Source organism: Sycon ciliatum, chromosome 3 (genome assembly GCF_964019385.1).
Source record: "Sycon ciliatum chromosome 3, ocSycCili1.1, whole genome shotgun sequence".
NCBI lineage: Eukaryota > Metazoa > Porifera > Calcarea > Leucosolenida > Sycettidae > Sycon > Sycon ciliatum.
The window spans coordinates 8,122,582-8,139,991 of record NC_088645.1 but is presented as its reverse complement, the minus strand read 5'-3'; the positions used below and the strand labels follow the sequence as shown (position 1 = coordinate 8,139,991).

The window sequence follows — 17,410 nt, the reverse complement described above, 5'->3', positions numbered from 1 at the left end:
AGGAAAAATCCAATCCCAAAATATCGTGTCACATGAAAAGCAGGACGAGATGATTGAGCCACTCACGTGATTACACAAGTCGAAGTTTATTGGAATATTGGAGGGGGCTTGATGCTTTGTTCACTTCAGATTCAGAAGTGCATGGGGAATAAATAAAATTACTTGTTTCAAGTACATCTACACGATTAGTACAAGCAAGACAAGAAGTCAAGAACGCATCATACACATCAGAGCAGGGAGTCGTATGGTATTTTACCACTCCCTGCATCAGAGTGCCTACACAATGATGTGCAGAGTACCGGGTACGCGGGTGTCTCTCTTGTTATTAGGCTGCATATGCCTGTTTTGATTTCCACTATTAATAAAGTATACAACAACAACAACAACAACAACAACAACAACAACAACAACAACAACAACAACAACAACAACAACAACAACAACAACAACAACAACAACAACAACAACAGTACACATTGGACTTCCACATAGTGCCATTTAATACAGCTGTCCACACCAACAACATCGGGTCTTACGAATGCGAAGACAAAACACGCCGGCGGCAAATGACAAAGTCACACGCGGCGGTCCGGCCTGGTAGGCCTCGTAGGCGTGTGAGAACTCAACGCATAGAAGTGGACTCAACTTGGGCAGGGCTATTCTTATAAGTAAGGGCGAGGCTATTCCAGTCGCAATAATGCTCTTGTTGTACGCGCACTGTGTCGCCATCATCATGAACGGAAAGAAAGAAAGAGATCGGTAATAAATTGGAAATACTTTGATGTACGACTAGTACCTCATAGAACAAGGAGACAATGCAAAATAATTGTGCATGCCAGAAAGTGATTCTCTCTCTCTCTCTCTCTCTCTCTCTCTCTCTCTCTCTCTCTCTCTCTCTCTCTCTCTCTCTCTCTCTCTCTCTCTCTCTCTCTCTCTCTCTCTCTCTCTCTCTCATGAAACCGAATTAGCAATGTCAATCTAAGAGAGAAGCAAACGGCGCTGGTGACAGCCAAAGAATAATAATTTTAGTAGAGAATGGAGGGGGGGGGGGGCACGGGACCAGTGACTGTTCAAGCGGTCACGAATCAAGCCAACTGAGAGCTTTCCGTTCTAGCAGCGTCATTACTGCTCCTGCAGAGCTGCTGCTGCTGCTACCTCTCCCCTTGGTACCGGACACTCCATGCTGAGCTGACTCAGTTACTAGCTGCTCTGCTTTTCGGAGGGCTTGTCCTTGCTGAATATTACAGTGTGGTTGTTTGCTGGCATTGGAACCTAAACAGACACAGACACAGGCACACACAGACACACACAGACACACACAGACACACACAGACACACACAGACACACACACACACACACACACACAGAAACATAAATGTGGGCGTGGGTGTGGTGCGATAGGAGTGAGCTAGAGATCATGCACACAATGTGGATGCGTGCGTAAGGCTACATACATGTACATGCTCCGCTTCATGTTGCTACATGCAAGCTTCGCTTCATTTGGGGACAATCATGGAATACTCGAACTGGTCTGTAAGTACACAAATTTTCGGCCCATTCAAATTTCGGCCTTCCAGGGCTAAAACCCATTTCGGCCGCATCAAATTTTCGGCTTGTACCGCTGCCGTCTGTGTACACTGTCACACTGAAAACTGCAAAACAAAATTTCGGCTGCAAATTTTTTCGCCAAACATGACCAGGCAGGCCGAAAAGAGCCAAAAACAAATATGCGCCGAATATTTGTTGACTTTATACAGTAGAGAGAGAGTGACGGACAGACAGGCAGATAGATAGACAGACACACAGGTAGATATGCAGATATACAGGCACACGGGAAGATACGCTGACACACAGACACACGGGAACTAAGAAACACAGAGAGAGAACCATGGTTCGCCCGACAGAGGAAACTCACCGCTTTAACGAACGTCAGTCCAACCTCCTTGCCGAGAGCCTTGATATCGGCTACATCTCTGACACCCCACTCAGGATTACTACAGAGCAGAACATAACCGCGTCAGTACACTGCATTAACGTGACTAAGAATGGGCTGCACTAGAACACCTTAAAGAGACCTACTGTCGAACACTGGAAGGATTCTCTCACAGTTACAACAGCAGCTAGCAAAGTGCACAAAAATAGCTTCAGTCAATATGTACTAATAACAAGGCAACTATTTCGTATCTGGCTTGCAAGTTTTCAGTTTCGGAGAGCAAAGAGCAGTACGAGGCATGTGGCCTCTAATTTCCTAATACTTTGAAATTCTCCGTGAAGTCCAAATTTGAATTTGCAATGATGACTGTTGGTTTATTGACTCTAAGAAAAAAACATTTTTTAAACCAAAACATAAACTTGAATTTGTAGCCGAGAGACCGTTTTTGAGTAGTGGTGCACACCCATAGGAAAAGTTGGAAAACATAAACAGCCGGCGTCCACCACAACAACGAGGCACGCAAGAGCCATCCATCACAGTCACAGAGCAATTCATAATCACAGTAGTTGGTAGAAAGTGCAAAACACCATCATGCTTGTGCTTGGGCTCTTGCTCAGTAGCCAACAACACAACTTCAAGATTGTGAAATCAAATGAAAGGTGAGGAGGGAAACAGAAAACCTTTTAAAGAAGCAAAGGAAATGATTGCAACTCTAAACACTTTGCATGCACCAGGCTTTTCACACTTACGTCGGGGGATATCGTAGATGCTGTGGCGGAGGCGGCCATGACCGGAACGCAAGAACAAGATTCGCCAAAAAACCGAGGCTACGGAAAACGACATGCGTGTACGCCGCGGAGAGTCCGTGGATACTATGTACATTGTACATGTACGCCGCTCCGCTTGTTTTTGGGCCATGGCTGGGTGACAAAGGCAGGCACTGTCGACCTAAAACGTGAATGTGCTGGCAGAAATACACATGCGTAGAGAGTTTCGATGCTGGCGCAAATCAACGCTACACCATGGCTGATTACAACGCACATTATGACGCGCGCCAAACAGACCAGGCGGGCATGTAAGGTGAAGCTTGTGATCAGGCACGCAGGGGCGTTTTCTCACCGTGTCCATTTGCTTGTAGATGATCGGATTGCGAAGGCGCAGAAAAGTACAGTCAAGCGTGTGCAAAATAACGAAAAGACATTTCAAAACGCAATTCCGGGGAAATGATTCTTCAAAGCACAAGTGTGAAAAGCCTACAGAACCACTCCCCGAGCCAGGGACTAGTAGGGTTGCAGTTTCATACCAGCGTGAGTGACTCGTTTTCAGTAAATCTAGGATTGAATCCCGACATTGCGGCAGCGGTACTGGGGCACCAGTGATGCAAACACAGGAACAGCACAGTGCTGGGCTACAAACACGGAATTCAGTATAGGAACACCGCAGTGCTGGCTGGAACACTGGTGAGGCTCGATATCATTCGCCACAAGCACTGAATTCAGTACAGGGCTGAGATACTGGTGCAGCTGGATTTCATTCGCCACAAACACTGAACTCAGTACAGGGCCGGGGATACTGGTGGGGCTGGATTTCATTCGCCACAAACACTGAACTCAGTACAGGGCCGGGGATACTGGTGGGGCTGGATTTCATTCGCCACAAACACTGAATTCAGTACAGGGCTGGGATACTAGTGCAGCTGGATTTCAATCGCCACAAACACTGAATTCAGCACAGGGCTGGGATACTGGTGGGGCTGGATTTCATTCACCACAAACACTGAATTCAGTACAGGAGCACCACGGTGCTGGCTGGGATATTGTTGTCACCACGTGGCTGGATGTTATTATTAGCCACAAGAACTGTCAACCAGAAACATTTTTGCACTAACCTGTTGACGAGTGTTCGGTGGAACTGGATATTGCTATCCGGCTCCAGTACGCCATCGAACGCAAACGGCTGTCAACAGGGAGGGAGGGAGAGAGAGAGGGAGAGAGAGAGAGAGAGAGAGAGAGAGAGAGAGAGAGAGAGAGAGAGAGAGAAGAGAGAGAGAGAGAGAGAGAGAGAGAGAGAGAGAGAGAGAGAGAGAGAGAGAGAGAGAGAGAGAGAGAGAGAGAGAGAGAGAGTACAGGAGAACATCAGCCATCAATGGTGCGGACAAACATGGCATGGATCGCATTCCAAACTATGAGCAAGACCTGAGCTGCTCAGAAGCACAGGGATAAGCAGCTATCAGACCGCTCGTCTCTGCCACAGGTTAGCCGCTTAGATAGCAGGTACACAGTGACTTGAAACGGTTGTGAAGAGGATACTTTAGAGGACATTTGCTATCACGAGTGCATGGAATGTAGAGTGCACAACAAATAGAATGGAAAGGTCTGCTGCCACGCCGAGTTTCACGTTGACACAGGATCATCATCAGGCAAATAGTGGATCAAAACAAGTGACCTGAGCTTAAGGGGGTGAGATGAGGAGGTGTAAAAATGGGAAATAATCTGGCACAAACCACACACCCAAATACACACACATGTATTATGCAAAAAAGGCCAGGAGGTCGGAGCCATACAGCAGCAGATCTCGCACAAGGTGCGCTACAATTACATAAGAGAGCTTTGTTGGGAACAAGAAATGCAGCGCTGATGAGGGTAGGTGCTAAAAGCACACAAAGAAGAAACAAATATTAGAGAGGTGATGTGCCTGCAGAACTATTTTCGCGCGAACTCAGGGACGTTACAAAGATCGAACTTGCTTTTCTCGCAGCTAGAGCACTCTGACTTTAACACGTTGGAAAAAAAGCTGCTCTGTCCAACATATTTCAATGCGAGATTGGTCCAGTTAGTTATAGTGAGCTCTGCCGATGAGACGTAAGGAGGTTGAAGCAGTTAGCTGTTTGGATAGAGTAAAGGTTGATCCGTGTACATTGGACATTTTGCAACGCATTTTTCTCACCTACACACATGTTGCTCAGCGAACGGCAAACATTTCTGAAAAAAAAACCGATTTCCACCGCGTCGACCTGCATACGCAACATGCACAAGTTCACGCGTTCATGTTGAGTGCATCTTGTAACCTCTCTAGTGGTGAGCTTGGGTTTGGACGGATATAACGTTACTAACTTACCCCATAGATGAATAGGAGACCGCCAGGCTTCAACAGCTGCCCGGAACCACGCACAAACCCCTGCAAGATGCAACGGCATGAGGCAGAAGAACAGAACAGAAGAAACAACATACTAAAACAACACAAGGAAGACGTCATGAGCAGCATGGTCTAGACTGTGCAAGGGGCTGTCCGTTAACAAACCATGTCTTTTCCAATACAAAAACAAACAAACAATATTTTGAAATTCAGGGGGGGGGGGGGGGGATTTTAAAGAACTGTTCTTTTCATTAACGAGTTGCAAAAGAATGGTGTTGTCCCGTAGAAAATAGATTGGCACAACGGGCAGCACACAATCATGTCATAATAATTATGTGTGTTCTTCAAGAAGGGGGGGGGGGGGGGGAGAGAGAGAAAATACAAAGCTTCGTTTTATAGAGACGTAAAGATATCATTCTGGGATTCTTCTAAATCACATGCGAAACAGAGAAAGGTTGTCCATGTTCAGCTATCATGCACCGTGCCTCAGGATTTCTCTAACTGCCTATACCCCTCTCAACTACCAGTTCCCCACCGAGCGGCCATAGGACTGTCCGTGAACCAGACGCGCGGCACATACCTCGCAGACATTGAATGGCGCAATGTGTATCATATTGGAGCATACGATGACATCATAGTTGCGGTGCGGTGTGTTCCACATGCTGACTGGACTGGTGCAATCGAGCAGGATCGGAGCGCGCACATTGGGCAGTTTAGCGACGTTCTTGCGAATACTACACAAGCACAACAGAACACAAGACGGGCAATATGCCAAAGGTCACTAACCTGTACAAGATCATTTTACTATTCATAGATGTAGATGCATGCATGTGTACACTAGTATGCGTGTGTAATATGCGTGTACACACGCACACGCATGCACACACACACACACACCACACGCACGCACGCACGCACGCACACACACACACACACACACACACACACACACACACACACACACATGCCCATCGCGGAAGCGATGACAGCGAACAGCTATGTTAGACATAGCAACTTGTGCTGGGATTGCACCATTCAACAGCTTGCAAGGCTGATGAATTGACCGCCACTATTTTTAGCCTGGTACCCACCACACAGCTGATTGAAGTGACTTTTTTTCTGGCCAGTGAATCCCTATTTTTCATTTTTCCATTTTTCTTTTACTTCTTCTTTTCTTTTTCGACACACACACACCACACCACATACTCCGGCATACACTGGCTGTTGGTAACCACCCAGGGGAATGAAAGAAGAGCTAGGAGAATGAGAAAGAGAAGAAAGACGTGTGCGACCATAATCGTCGGGAATTGAAGCAACCTTTCGATTGGAAATCGACTGCACATACCACTGCACCATAAGGGACACATATGCACACACATACACACCATGTACCATGTATATGCCCGTCGCAAGAGAAGCACGCAAATCTGCAAGTGCACTGGATGTGTACCCACAGATTTTCTCTTATAGCAACGATAGCGAACAAGATCTGAATGAGACAGATCAAGACTTGCGCCGGATAACTGTCGAATCCACACAACTGGCGAAGCCATGTGAATCGACCACCAATGAACACCTGGTCTACACCACACCGAGTACATCGGCATAAAATGACACACACACACACACACGCATACACACACATACACAACATGCTTGAAGGGCAGGGGGGAACACCCAATTCCTGCTCTGTTCCTGTGGTTGACACCAACACAAAGGACAGGAAGCTACCCGGCCACACTGAGTATCGTCACACCGCTGCAACAGGAAGTACTTCAGAACAGCTCTGTTACTTCATGAACTACAGCACTCCTCCACAGCATACTCTTGTATGCACTGGCATCAAGTGTGTGTGTGGCAGGCGTGCCCATGTCTGACAGCACCCATACAGCAATAGACTACACTATACATCACATGTACTAACTCCTGAGGAGACCAGCACCACATGTGCCAGGTGTGACGGTACTCTCACACACGCATGCACGCACGCACACGCACACACACACACACACACACCAATACTGGCAATAGTAGTACCAATTGCTGTACAATCATGTACATACTGTACAAGCAGAAATATTCGTCTGGAATTTAATTTCGTCTTTTTCGTCCAAGGAGCTTTTGGACTAAATTAAATGTAGGACGAATATCGATTTGTCCAGCTTTTCTATACACTCTTATGATCCATGGACGAAATTTTCAACCGGACGAACTTCTTTTCTTTGGAGTTGGACGAAATTATTGACCGACGAAATTTTCTGCCTCTACAGTAGTACTTCGAAGCACAGTCGTGCCCAGAGAACCGACCCACGAGCCGAAAGCAGCAACCCTGCGACCCTCAGATGGGATTTTTTGGACCGTGCATTATGTAATTTAAATGTTACTTTTGACTCGCGGGTCGGATGTCTTTGGCCACAACTGCACTGTACTACACACTATACAATGTACATCTATTTCATGCATTGCTTTAAGGCGCTCCTCGAATCCCTTTGCACTGTTCATATCCCCAATTCATTACCTCGAGCTCAACACATAATATTATGTTAGGCACCCTGTAAATGTTGCCAGGAATGCCCAAGTGTCCCCGTGGCTGATGCTACATGACACGACTGTCACACAACACGTTCACATCCTCCAACAAAGACCGGCATCATGACAGGTGGTCTTGGAGAAACATGGCTCGTAAACTGTACGTCTAGAAGCAAGACGACTTGGCCTTGCATACTTTCAGGACAGTATGAGAGGGTATGAGAGTCAGAGGTTGTAACGTTGGACATGGTTCACTGTTTAATTAAACTAGTTTTTTTTGCTAAAATGCCAATGGTACACAATTTCTCGGATCTTATCCACACAATATTCACAGGATCTCAAGGCATATTTTTAGAAGATACAGGCATTGTTCACCCGTAGGGTTCCATGATTAAAAATGTGACTGGGATGAGGGTAGGTGGCCCTTTACAGAGCAGCCTGCAAGCATCCAGTCTGACAATCCACCGGGGGACACAACCAGGGCAGCAATGCAAACTGCCTTGTCGACAGCGTACACACCTAGCGCTAAGTATGGCCTGAGGCTACACTTAGAGTTCCGCCAATACCCGGGCTGGCCAAGGATGTACGTGACAGCAAGCCATACACACAGGGTTGGCGTATCCTTGCATCGTGCCAGACCTTGCTACAGTCTTTCAAAAATAGAAAAAAGACTTTCGGGCACAAATGAGGCATATCAAACTATTTATTTACAGTACTGCCCAATGAAACCCGATCAAACGAGTCAGCGCCACCCTGGGCGCAGACCTGCGAACACTGCGATGTGAACTGGGTGCAGGGCGCAGACTTGAGCAATTTTGAGCAGCACCGTGCCTAGAATAAAAAAAAAACCCGCGAAGACCGAGGTACTCGTACGTGAGTGAGAAGACTCCCTTGACAAGATGAGTCTCCAAAAAGCAGTATACATCCTTTAAAGTTCAGTTTGACAATCTACAGCGGAGCAAACCCGGGGCAGCAATGATTTTGATTGATATTATATTTTCAAGGATTCGCCAGAGGCAAATGGATGCCTATCAAAGGGAGTCTCCTGGGGAAAGGAAGTGAAGGTGGCTGTTATGAGAGAGGGAGGAAGGGACATGACAAGGTGAAAAGATAAAAATAATACAAAAATGCAAGCTACCTCATCGACAATGTACATGTTTAGCACTAAGGCCCCGGTCACACCGAAACAAGCCACTTTGGGCTTGTTATCGCTGGCGCTCAGCTGGCTTGCGTGATCCCTGTGACGCGGTCACACCAGACCTTGAGTGCAAAGCTTGAATGGCTTGTTTTTCTTACCCGCCAAATTTTGAATATCTCGAAACACACCAATGTTTGCAAGAAACTGGAGAGCAGAACGTTCGCGATCTAAAACTGTACTTGTTCTAGTGTTCAGTTTTGATGAAGAAGCAAAGGAAGCCCGGATTCTGAATTGCGAAGTCGTGCTCTTTTTATTTGTTCGGTGTGCATGGACGCGATGGTTCGGGTGGTGTTTCCTGATGTCGAGCTTTCTGCCCCGCCGGTTGCTGTTATTGAACTCAGTTGCAATCCACTCTCTTCTTCGTACCCGGCTTTCTTCATGAATTCGGTCGTGAGTGTGGTGCCTTGTCTTGGCCTCAAACCACAGCTCCAACAATCTACGCAGCAGTCTAGAGGCACAGCGGCAGAAATCCATGGTCGTTGGACAAAATCCAAATCAAACTGAGTACAGTGTAGTTGGGGTAGACAGACTCACGGTCAAAACCAAAGGCACAGGGATAGCACGGTTCCACGGACACAAGAAAGAACATCAATATCAGTTCATCATGTCAACTAGCTACATGGTGTGCTCCGGAGCTCCAAGCGCACTCAGATTATTTTTTGAATTTCGGCTTTCAGCCGCTTGTACAAGCTGTGGCTGAAACAAGCCGGAAAAAAACGGCTGAGAGTCAGCCACGGCTGAAAGTCGCTTGTAGGACATTTTTCAGCCATTTCCATGGTAATAGTGACGTAAACAAGCGCTTGTTTCGGCTGAACGGCTGAATCGAGCTCGGTGTGACCGCGGCCTAAGCATAGCCTGGGGCTACACTTTATTTTCCGTGTGGCTTTGTCGGGGCACATGCCAGGGACTTTGCGGGGGATATCTCGAGCCACACACACACACACGATGCACGACTACATTCTGTTTCCTGTCCAAGCACATGGCACGTACAAACTGCCTCCCCGCTCGTTCAAGCAATTAGGAACTTAGACGGCACCATCCAGGTCAAGCGCAGGCACGATAATTAGACAAAACTGACAAAGTGGCTGATCAAAGTTTTAGTGAAAGACGAAGGCAGGTGAGCTAAGATTCTGCAGCTTAGCGCGTCCCAGAAATCAAGCCAGCCCAACAACCCAGCCAAGTACTCCAAGTAGTTACACAGTTTAGCAGGGTGCACACTACAGACCAACTGTCTTGACAGACCAGTCAAGCTAGGTCCCAGACTACTAGTATAGTACACTCGGATGTCTCTTATCCGGGCACCTTCCATATCAGTCAGACTAACTACGGTCCATTTCAAAAATTATAGATGCATAGTATAACAAATTTGCAAAAGCCAAATTTGAAATATTATTTCAAATTTGGCTGGAACGTTTTGAGAGTCGTTTTCGGAATTTTGCTCAGGTCCTTCCCCCAATTACTCTCGGAAAGATTTTTGAGCGATTAGATAACAAATGCCAAAGTTCGAAATTTTCATGCATAAGGTGATCACGGGTTTTACGTGGTATTGATGCTGGCCTCACGTTTTTTTGAAACCAGAGGTCTATAGTTTTGAAACGCACTGCACCTACTTAGAAAGACCAACATGTCTGGAGAGACCAGCTTTCTAGATGATGGATTGATGAATACAACTGACTGTACTTCAAAGTACAAACGGACAGGGGCGGAAACCGGGCACCTCTGTCCACTGGAAGCTGCTGGAGACCTTCCGCAATGTATGCGAAAGGGATGATCACGAGCCAAAAAGATGAAGAACATGTCCGAAAAAATATATACCAGCATTTTCATAACGGCTGTGGATATAGAGAATCAACTGGTCCCAAATCGGGGCAATTCTGAGATCTGGGTAGGCACCCTTGGGTCCAATCCAAAGCCACGCATACAGACCTGGCATGGAAAGACTGCCTGCACTCAATCAATCACTGCACAGTGAACAACGCAGCTTAGCTCTCACCTGCTTTAATTCACTCCATGTTAGAATCATCAAGCATATAATTTTTAATGACTGATATGGTAGACATGATTCAAGATGAATTCCCACTTGGCCTCAATTTCCAGTAGGGATTTATGACCAATCTCGCTCAATCAAACTCAGAATTCAAGTCTGCAAATAACCACAGCCACCTGGCTGTGAATAGCAGCTCCCTAATTACAATGTACACTTCCTTTTGTCACTAAACCGCCAGCAGCAGCAGCATTCAAGACCACAGTTCACACACCACTGTACATAATCCATACACACACACACACCTAGCACCTGTACTGTGCTGTAACACCGTCTACACTATACACACCGAGCTAAGCCCTGAGCTAGCTAAGCGCTGCCCAGGAACATCTCAAGGGCTGTGTGTCTCCAGCACTTGGGGAGATGACCAAGCGCCACTTGATAGAGCTGACAGGCAGAAGCACTTGACATTGCAAAGTCCTTCTCAGCTTGATTCATGTGCTAATCGATACCACCCCACCGTACGAGTGTACACCATCAAAGCGGGAATAGAGCTGGCATCTCTGCACTGAAGACCTGATATCTCAAAGAGCCACCTGGATGTGGCATGCCAGTAAACTGTAAATGGCTCACACTTCATTCACACTTCAGCACATTGTCACTGTGTGTGCGTGACAATGGGCACCGTTATCTGGGAGTGTCTCACAGCACAAAAGTATCACGGGCCTTCACGGCCATTACTCAGGCATGCGGATGCGTAGGCGAGCAGTGACAAAGAGTGAAAGCACCACACAGATACGTGCACGTACTGTTGGTGCAGTGAAAGCCGTCTACGCCAACCGATCGCTGCTCAGTGGACCCCTGAAGCATGGTCTCCGCGTACACGTGGTCACCTTAACTTAACCAGGGTTCTTTTGACAGGACATGGTACTGGTACCCTCTGGTCCCGGGACACTATACCCCCTGGGCTCCAGACATGGTACTCTCTGGTCCCGGGACATTGTACTGTCTGGTCCCGAGACATGGTACTCTCTGGTCCCGGGATATGGTACCCTTTGGTCTCCGGACATGATACCCTCTGGCCTCAGATCTGGTAGTTTTCTTGTGACCCTCTGGGCAGGTGGTTGCCTTATCAGAGTAGTCCCCTCGAAACATTTAGCTGTGGGCGAATGCCTATGGCACTATGTAACATAATATTATTATGACAATGAGCCAGCAACCTGGTCTGGAGATGATATGCCAGTAGGCTGTAGAATTCCGCGGCATTTCACACACTCCGGCACACAGTCACAGGGTTACTTCAGGTCCACTTCAGGTCCACTGACGGGTAGCAGAGTGGAGCAAGATACACAGTTACTTTGAGTACAATGTTATGTATAGTCCGGGACTGAAGACATGAAGTGCACGTCTGGGTAGCACAACAGCTGGCTGCATGACTAGGAGATACTTCTGAAAAAAGAAAAAAAACAATTGGCTGATGAGAGATTGCGATTGACTGCGGAGCACTGCCTCTCTTTCTGTTTGACGGTGAGCCCTTGGTCTCTATCTGGCTCCATCCCCATCCCCATCTCCAACCCCATCTCCATCTCCACGGCGTACGTGTACTTACTATACAAGGTACTGTAATTTCACAAATTTTCGATGCACTGTTATTTTCCGTACTTTTGGTGCATCTGTTGAGGAATTCTGTTCGATACCTAAAATTTCAATACACCGAACAAACACTAACACACATAATCCAATAGGGAACTGCTTCTCTGTACCTAAAATTTCTGTTCGCCTAACCTGGCCCTTTGCCCTCATGCCGAAAGTATGGAGCACCTAAAATTTCTGAAATTTGGCTTATGATTTCTTTTTCTTCTGTTTGTATTTAGCGCTTGACCGGTTATTATTTTCCTTCTCTTTATTTTGCGCTACATATTATTATTTTTCTGGTTTTAGAGTTCGTATCGGACGACTGTGAAAAAAATCTGAAATTAGAGTACTGTAATTTCAAAAAAATTCGATGTACTTTTATTTTCGGTACTTTCGGCGTGTCTGTTTCACACCTAAAATTTCAATACACCGAACAAACACTAACACACATAATCCAATAGGGAACTGCTTCTCTGTACCGAAAATTTCTGTTCACCTAACCTAGCCTGTTGCCCTCATACCGAAAACATTGAGCACCGAAAATTTCTGAAATTAGAGTACTTGCCTTCCTTACATACTTCAATCTAAGAGTTAGAGCAGTGCACCCTTGCTCTGAATGATATGTTCGGTGAATACTTGACAAAGTTACAATGGTTTGAACATGACACACTTCCATCACTCAAACGATTCAATTCGATTGTTCGAGCCTCAAAGGGGCAGCCCAATTCGTGGAGATGGAGATTCACGACTCAAACTAATAATTAGCCTGACCATTCTGGGTTGTAGAAAGTAGTCGGGTGGACACACCCATTCCCAAAGCACTGCAAACCGAAACAATGCTTTTACATACGTTTCGGCAATATTGCCACCGTCAGGTACATGTACGAATGAAACAATGATCCTATGCAGGCCGAAAAAAGAGCAGTTTTATGCCAACGTCCTACCGCCAAAACAGCATAATCTCGTGCGATAAGAATGATAGCTTTTCTTGGGTTGAGCGCCAAAATTTGAACCAAGCCTGACAAGTTCGACTCTCGGGCTCACTTTCCAAACAGACTAGGCTTTGTTCACTTCACATCTCACGCGCACATATGTAGTCAGGCCCATGTACCAACGGAGGCAACAGTTGCCTTGTTTCAGTTACGAATCAGACCCAGTCAACTACCCAACCAACCACACCTAATCAACTACAGTAAAACATGTCAAGGCGATCACTCGGACAAGGCGATCACTCGGACAAGGTGACCACTCGGATAAGGTGACCACTCGGATAAGGCGACCACCTGTTCTAGAAGACCACTGAAATCAGCACCAATGAATGCTATCTCCAGTCAAATGACCCTGGATAAGGAGATCACCTGGTAACAGAGACCAGGTTTCGAAGGTCCCTTGAGCGGTCGTCTTAGACAGGTCTCACTGTACCTCAAAAAGGTCAGCCACGCTGATTCACATGAAAAGAAAGAAAACCCCATGGAAATACGAACATAGCCACGCCAGAATAGAACCCGCTCAGACTGGGGAACCGCGCACACCCATACACCTCTACGCACAAAACAGCACATCACATAAGCGGTCATCATTCCAGCATGCCCGATCTCCTTAGCTGCAAAGTAGCCAGCGCTACGCCCAGCTCGAAAACATTGACACATTCAGTGTGAAATCTTTCACCTTTTCGCCGTTTAATCGCAATTCCTGAGCTACACAGAACTTCAGCATACCGTATTTCCCTGATTAGGCCATCATTTTTTATATCTATGTTTCGCGTCAGTTCAACTTCCAGAATCATATGCGAGAGGTGGAAAAAATAAAAAAGTTGCAAAATAATAAAAAGGCTCATCAGAGGTGTATAGAACTGTACATAGCACAATACTCAATGGCTCGTGCATGGTGTACATCCGAAAGAAAAATCGTACATCCAAGCACAAAATCTGCATCACTTTGGACAGAGGAGGCAAAGGTTGGTGCCCTTGCTTCGCTGGATTATTGTACTCAGCCTTCAGCAGCGGTGCAAAGAGCTCCGGAACGACGCATCCTCTCAGCTTGAGGCGATCGATGCGGTCTGTTGTAAGCTCATAGAATACTGCTCGCAGATGCCGAACAAACGATTTACCAACGCTGGCCTCGAGGCCATTTCTGAATCCCAGTTTCGCCGTATGCAACCAGTCAACACCGATGACTCGCACGATCGTACACTAAACAGTGCATGATTGATTTTTTTATTTTTTTCCGAAAAAAATCAAAACGTATGCGTGCGGACGACGCGAAACAAAGATATAAAAAATGATGGCCTTATAAGTCGCACTCGAATATAAGTCGCACCCCCATTTTCAGGTTTGAGCAATATTGTTTTGATATATTGATTTCAGTAGCAAGTCATGCTCGATTGCAAGTCGCATCCCCTTTTTTACCCTTGAATTTTAGTGTAAATAGGTGCGACTTATATTCGAGGAAATACGGTATTTGGGCAGAGCAGTTTTCTGCCCACACGGAACTTTGCAGTAAAAATATAAAGAAAAAAGAACCAAGGAACTACAAGTTACGCAATAATGTCCACTAACACCACCAGTTACTTGACAATCAGCTCATGCTATAACATTGCACGACACTGACCGACGGTACGTGACGTTCTACACCTAACTGCAAATCAGCTCTAGCACGTCTTGGATGTGCACTCCAGCAGCCTTCCAGCTTGTAGTTCTTTGGTTATTTTTTCTTCTTATTCTTTTCTCCTTGGCTCTCCATCCGAGTCTTCTAACAGATAGGGTTTTTTAAACTGCAGCACACAACCAGCCACTATAGACTCTTTGGCGCAATAAGACAACTTTCGATTCTTCATTCTTCAAGCTCTACATTTTATCCCCGTACTGTAAGCAACGATGTTGTGAAAGCTTCAGGATTTGCAACGAAGGTCGAAATTCGCGGAATTTGTCACAGCGGCGAGAGCGCGGATTCTCCGTGCATGTGTTGGTGCGCCCGCGGACATGCTGACCTTCCTTCATCAGGTGCGTACGCGGGGGGGGGGGGGGGCGTTGCCCGGAAACACCCCCCAAATGGTCCAGACGAGCAATGTTTTTGGGCATTTTTGGTAGGGCGCGCGATCGATCTGACAAGAATGCAAAACTTCAACAGATCGTAACTCAGTCAAATCTCGCTCAAATCCAACAACCCAAATATCCAGGTCGAATAGAAAACTCTCAGCTGTGGGTAGAAACAATTCGCGAAGCGCTGCGAGCAATGGTTCTTGAGATAAATCATTCGCAAGTTGACCTGCGATCTCGGCAATTTCAAAAGCGCGCAGTGCGACTTGAGTATCAAGAATTTGAGACTTTTTGTCACCCTGACTTGCTCAAATTTGCACGGGGTTTCACTTGTGATACTCTGAAGAGTACACTGCGAAAAAATCGAAACTCTGCGATCGACGAAAACAGCAGGACGCGTTTGGGCCTTTGGAGCATATTTCGAACCGTCGCTGCACTCTAGCGCTGGTTACATGTATATGTACCATGTGTACAGTGTCGGGGCTATCATGGTTGACCTCATCCTCTTCCTCTCCCGGATACCTCTCAATTACACTTTGAGGAAGCCCAAGATTATGGAGATTGAGCAAGTAGAACTGACAGTGTGAAGATGATACAAGGAACACAAAAAATGCAGAATTTTGAAAATTGCCTTGGGCTTTAAATTGTTTGTGATTCGGTTGGAACCCCCCCCCCCAGAGGTGACCATGCGTACGCGCCTGTTCATACACATGTGTCAAATATCTTTTCTGGAATTTCGAAACACGTGCACGAAGGCATGTGGGCTCCGCCTCGTGCATTACGCATATGCTTGTACAGGCAAGATCTAGTCGAGCAACAAACTTGGTCTCAAGGGATCGTGTGGTTTGTATGACAACTTCCCCTTGGGCTCCCTCGGCAGAATTGGTTGAATGTGCCGGGGTCAAAGGCTACCTGAGTTCGTAGATCATGATAGGCTGGCTGGGACCATTCTTTGGTGCTCTCTGAAGCCAGTTTTAATAGTTTCTCAGTATCGCAAACGCACAATTCCTCACACCCACTCCATGAAAATTAATCTGTCTCACCTATCAATGCATCGTTCCTCCACTTCTGACGGTTGCCATTCTGCGTTGGGAAAGTGCTCTGCAAAGGCAGCTATGTGCTGTCCACTGCCTGACGCCGTCTCCAGAGCTGCAAACCGTCCATTTCTGTCCAAGTGTCCGTCAAGCACATCCACGATCGCCTTTTTGTTACGTTCAGCGGCTGGAAAGAACATCCTCGTCCTAACAGAAGGGACGGATGACGACCAGCGATGAGATACGTCTGCGTTCCCTGGAGATATACGAATGACTGCGTGTCTCAGCGGTTTCGAGGCGTGATGAAGCAACAACACTGGAGCAGTCATCAAATGCACACCGAACGTACTGCAGCTGTTTTGAAAGCTAGACAAAAAATTACAGACTTTGGAAACTGGAAAAACTGCCAGGGCTAACTACTTCAAGTAGTTGGAGGACAAACTGTTCGCGAATTGGATACTGATCAAAACAGATGCGCATGTAGTCTGAGAAGTAACACATTCCCTTGGCCATGTGCTAAATCACGAAAGGCACAACAGACAATGGTTGTTTGTTCATGCTCTTTTTTTTATCGTACCATGTTTTTGGCGTGCCCACGCGGTACCGCGGTGTCCAAGGAGCCTGATCTGATGGAGTACGATGCGCTAGGCGCCATTTTCTTCTCCTGGACGACAGAAATGACCATGTTCGTCTGAGCACTACGCACATGCGCAGCTGTTCACAAAATTAAAAGCAAAATAATAATTTTAATTGCATTCAGCAGCCACTGTATATTACAATGTACACAGTCATTGTAGTTGAGTCGATGTGAGGGTTGAGCGACTTCAACTGACAACTCTGCTCCGGTCCGTCCGGACCGGTGTCCTCGGAGGGCCATAATCATGATAATGGCCGAGCGAAGAAGGGCGAACCCCAACCTGCAT

The 17,410-nt window shown here is 46.6% G+C and overlaps 1 protein-coding gene across 1 annotated transcript; it reads right to left on the bottom strand.

The window, feature by feature from the left end:
• Positions 1-641: 641 nt before the first annotated feature.
• On the bottom strand, positions 642-17,079 carry LOC135811322 (methyltransferase-like 26). Its single transcript, XM_065324546.1, has 6 exons — positions 16,497-17,079; positions 5,650-5,803; positions 5,052-5,111; positions 3,823-3,890; positions 1,917-1,995; positions 642-1,272 (listed from the first exon to the last, which is right to left on the bottom strand). The coding sequence occupies exons 1-6, from the start codon at positions 16,814-16,816 to the stop codon at positions 1,201-1,203; spliced, it is 753 nt and encodes a 250-aa protein (XP_065180618.1). The 5' UTR covers positions 16,817-17,079; the 3' UTR covers positions 642-1,200.
• Positions 17,080-17,410: the final 331 nt, after the last annotated feature.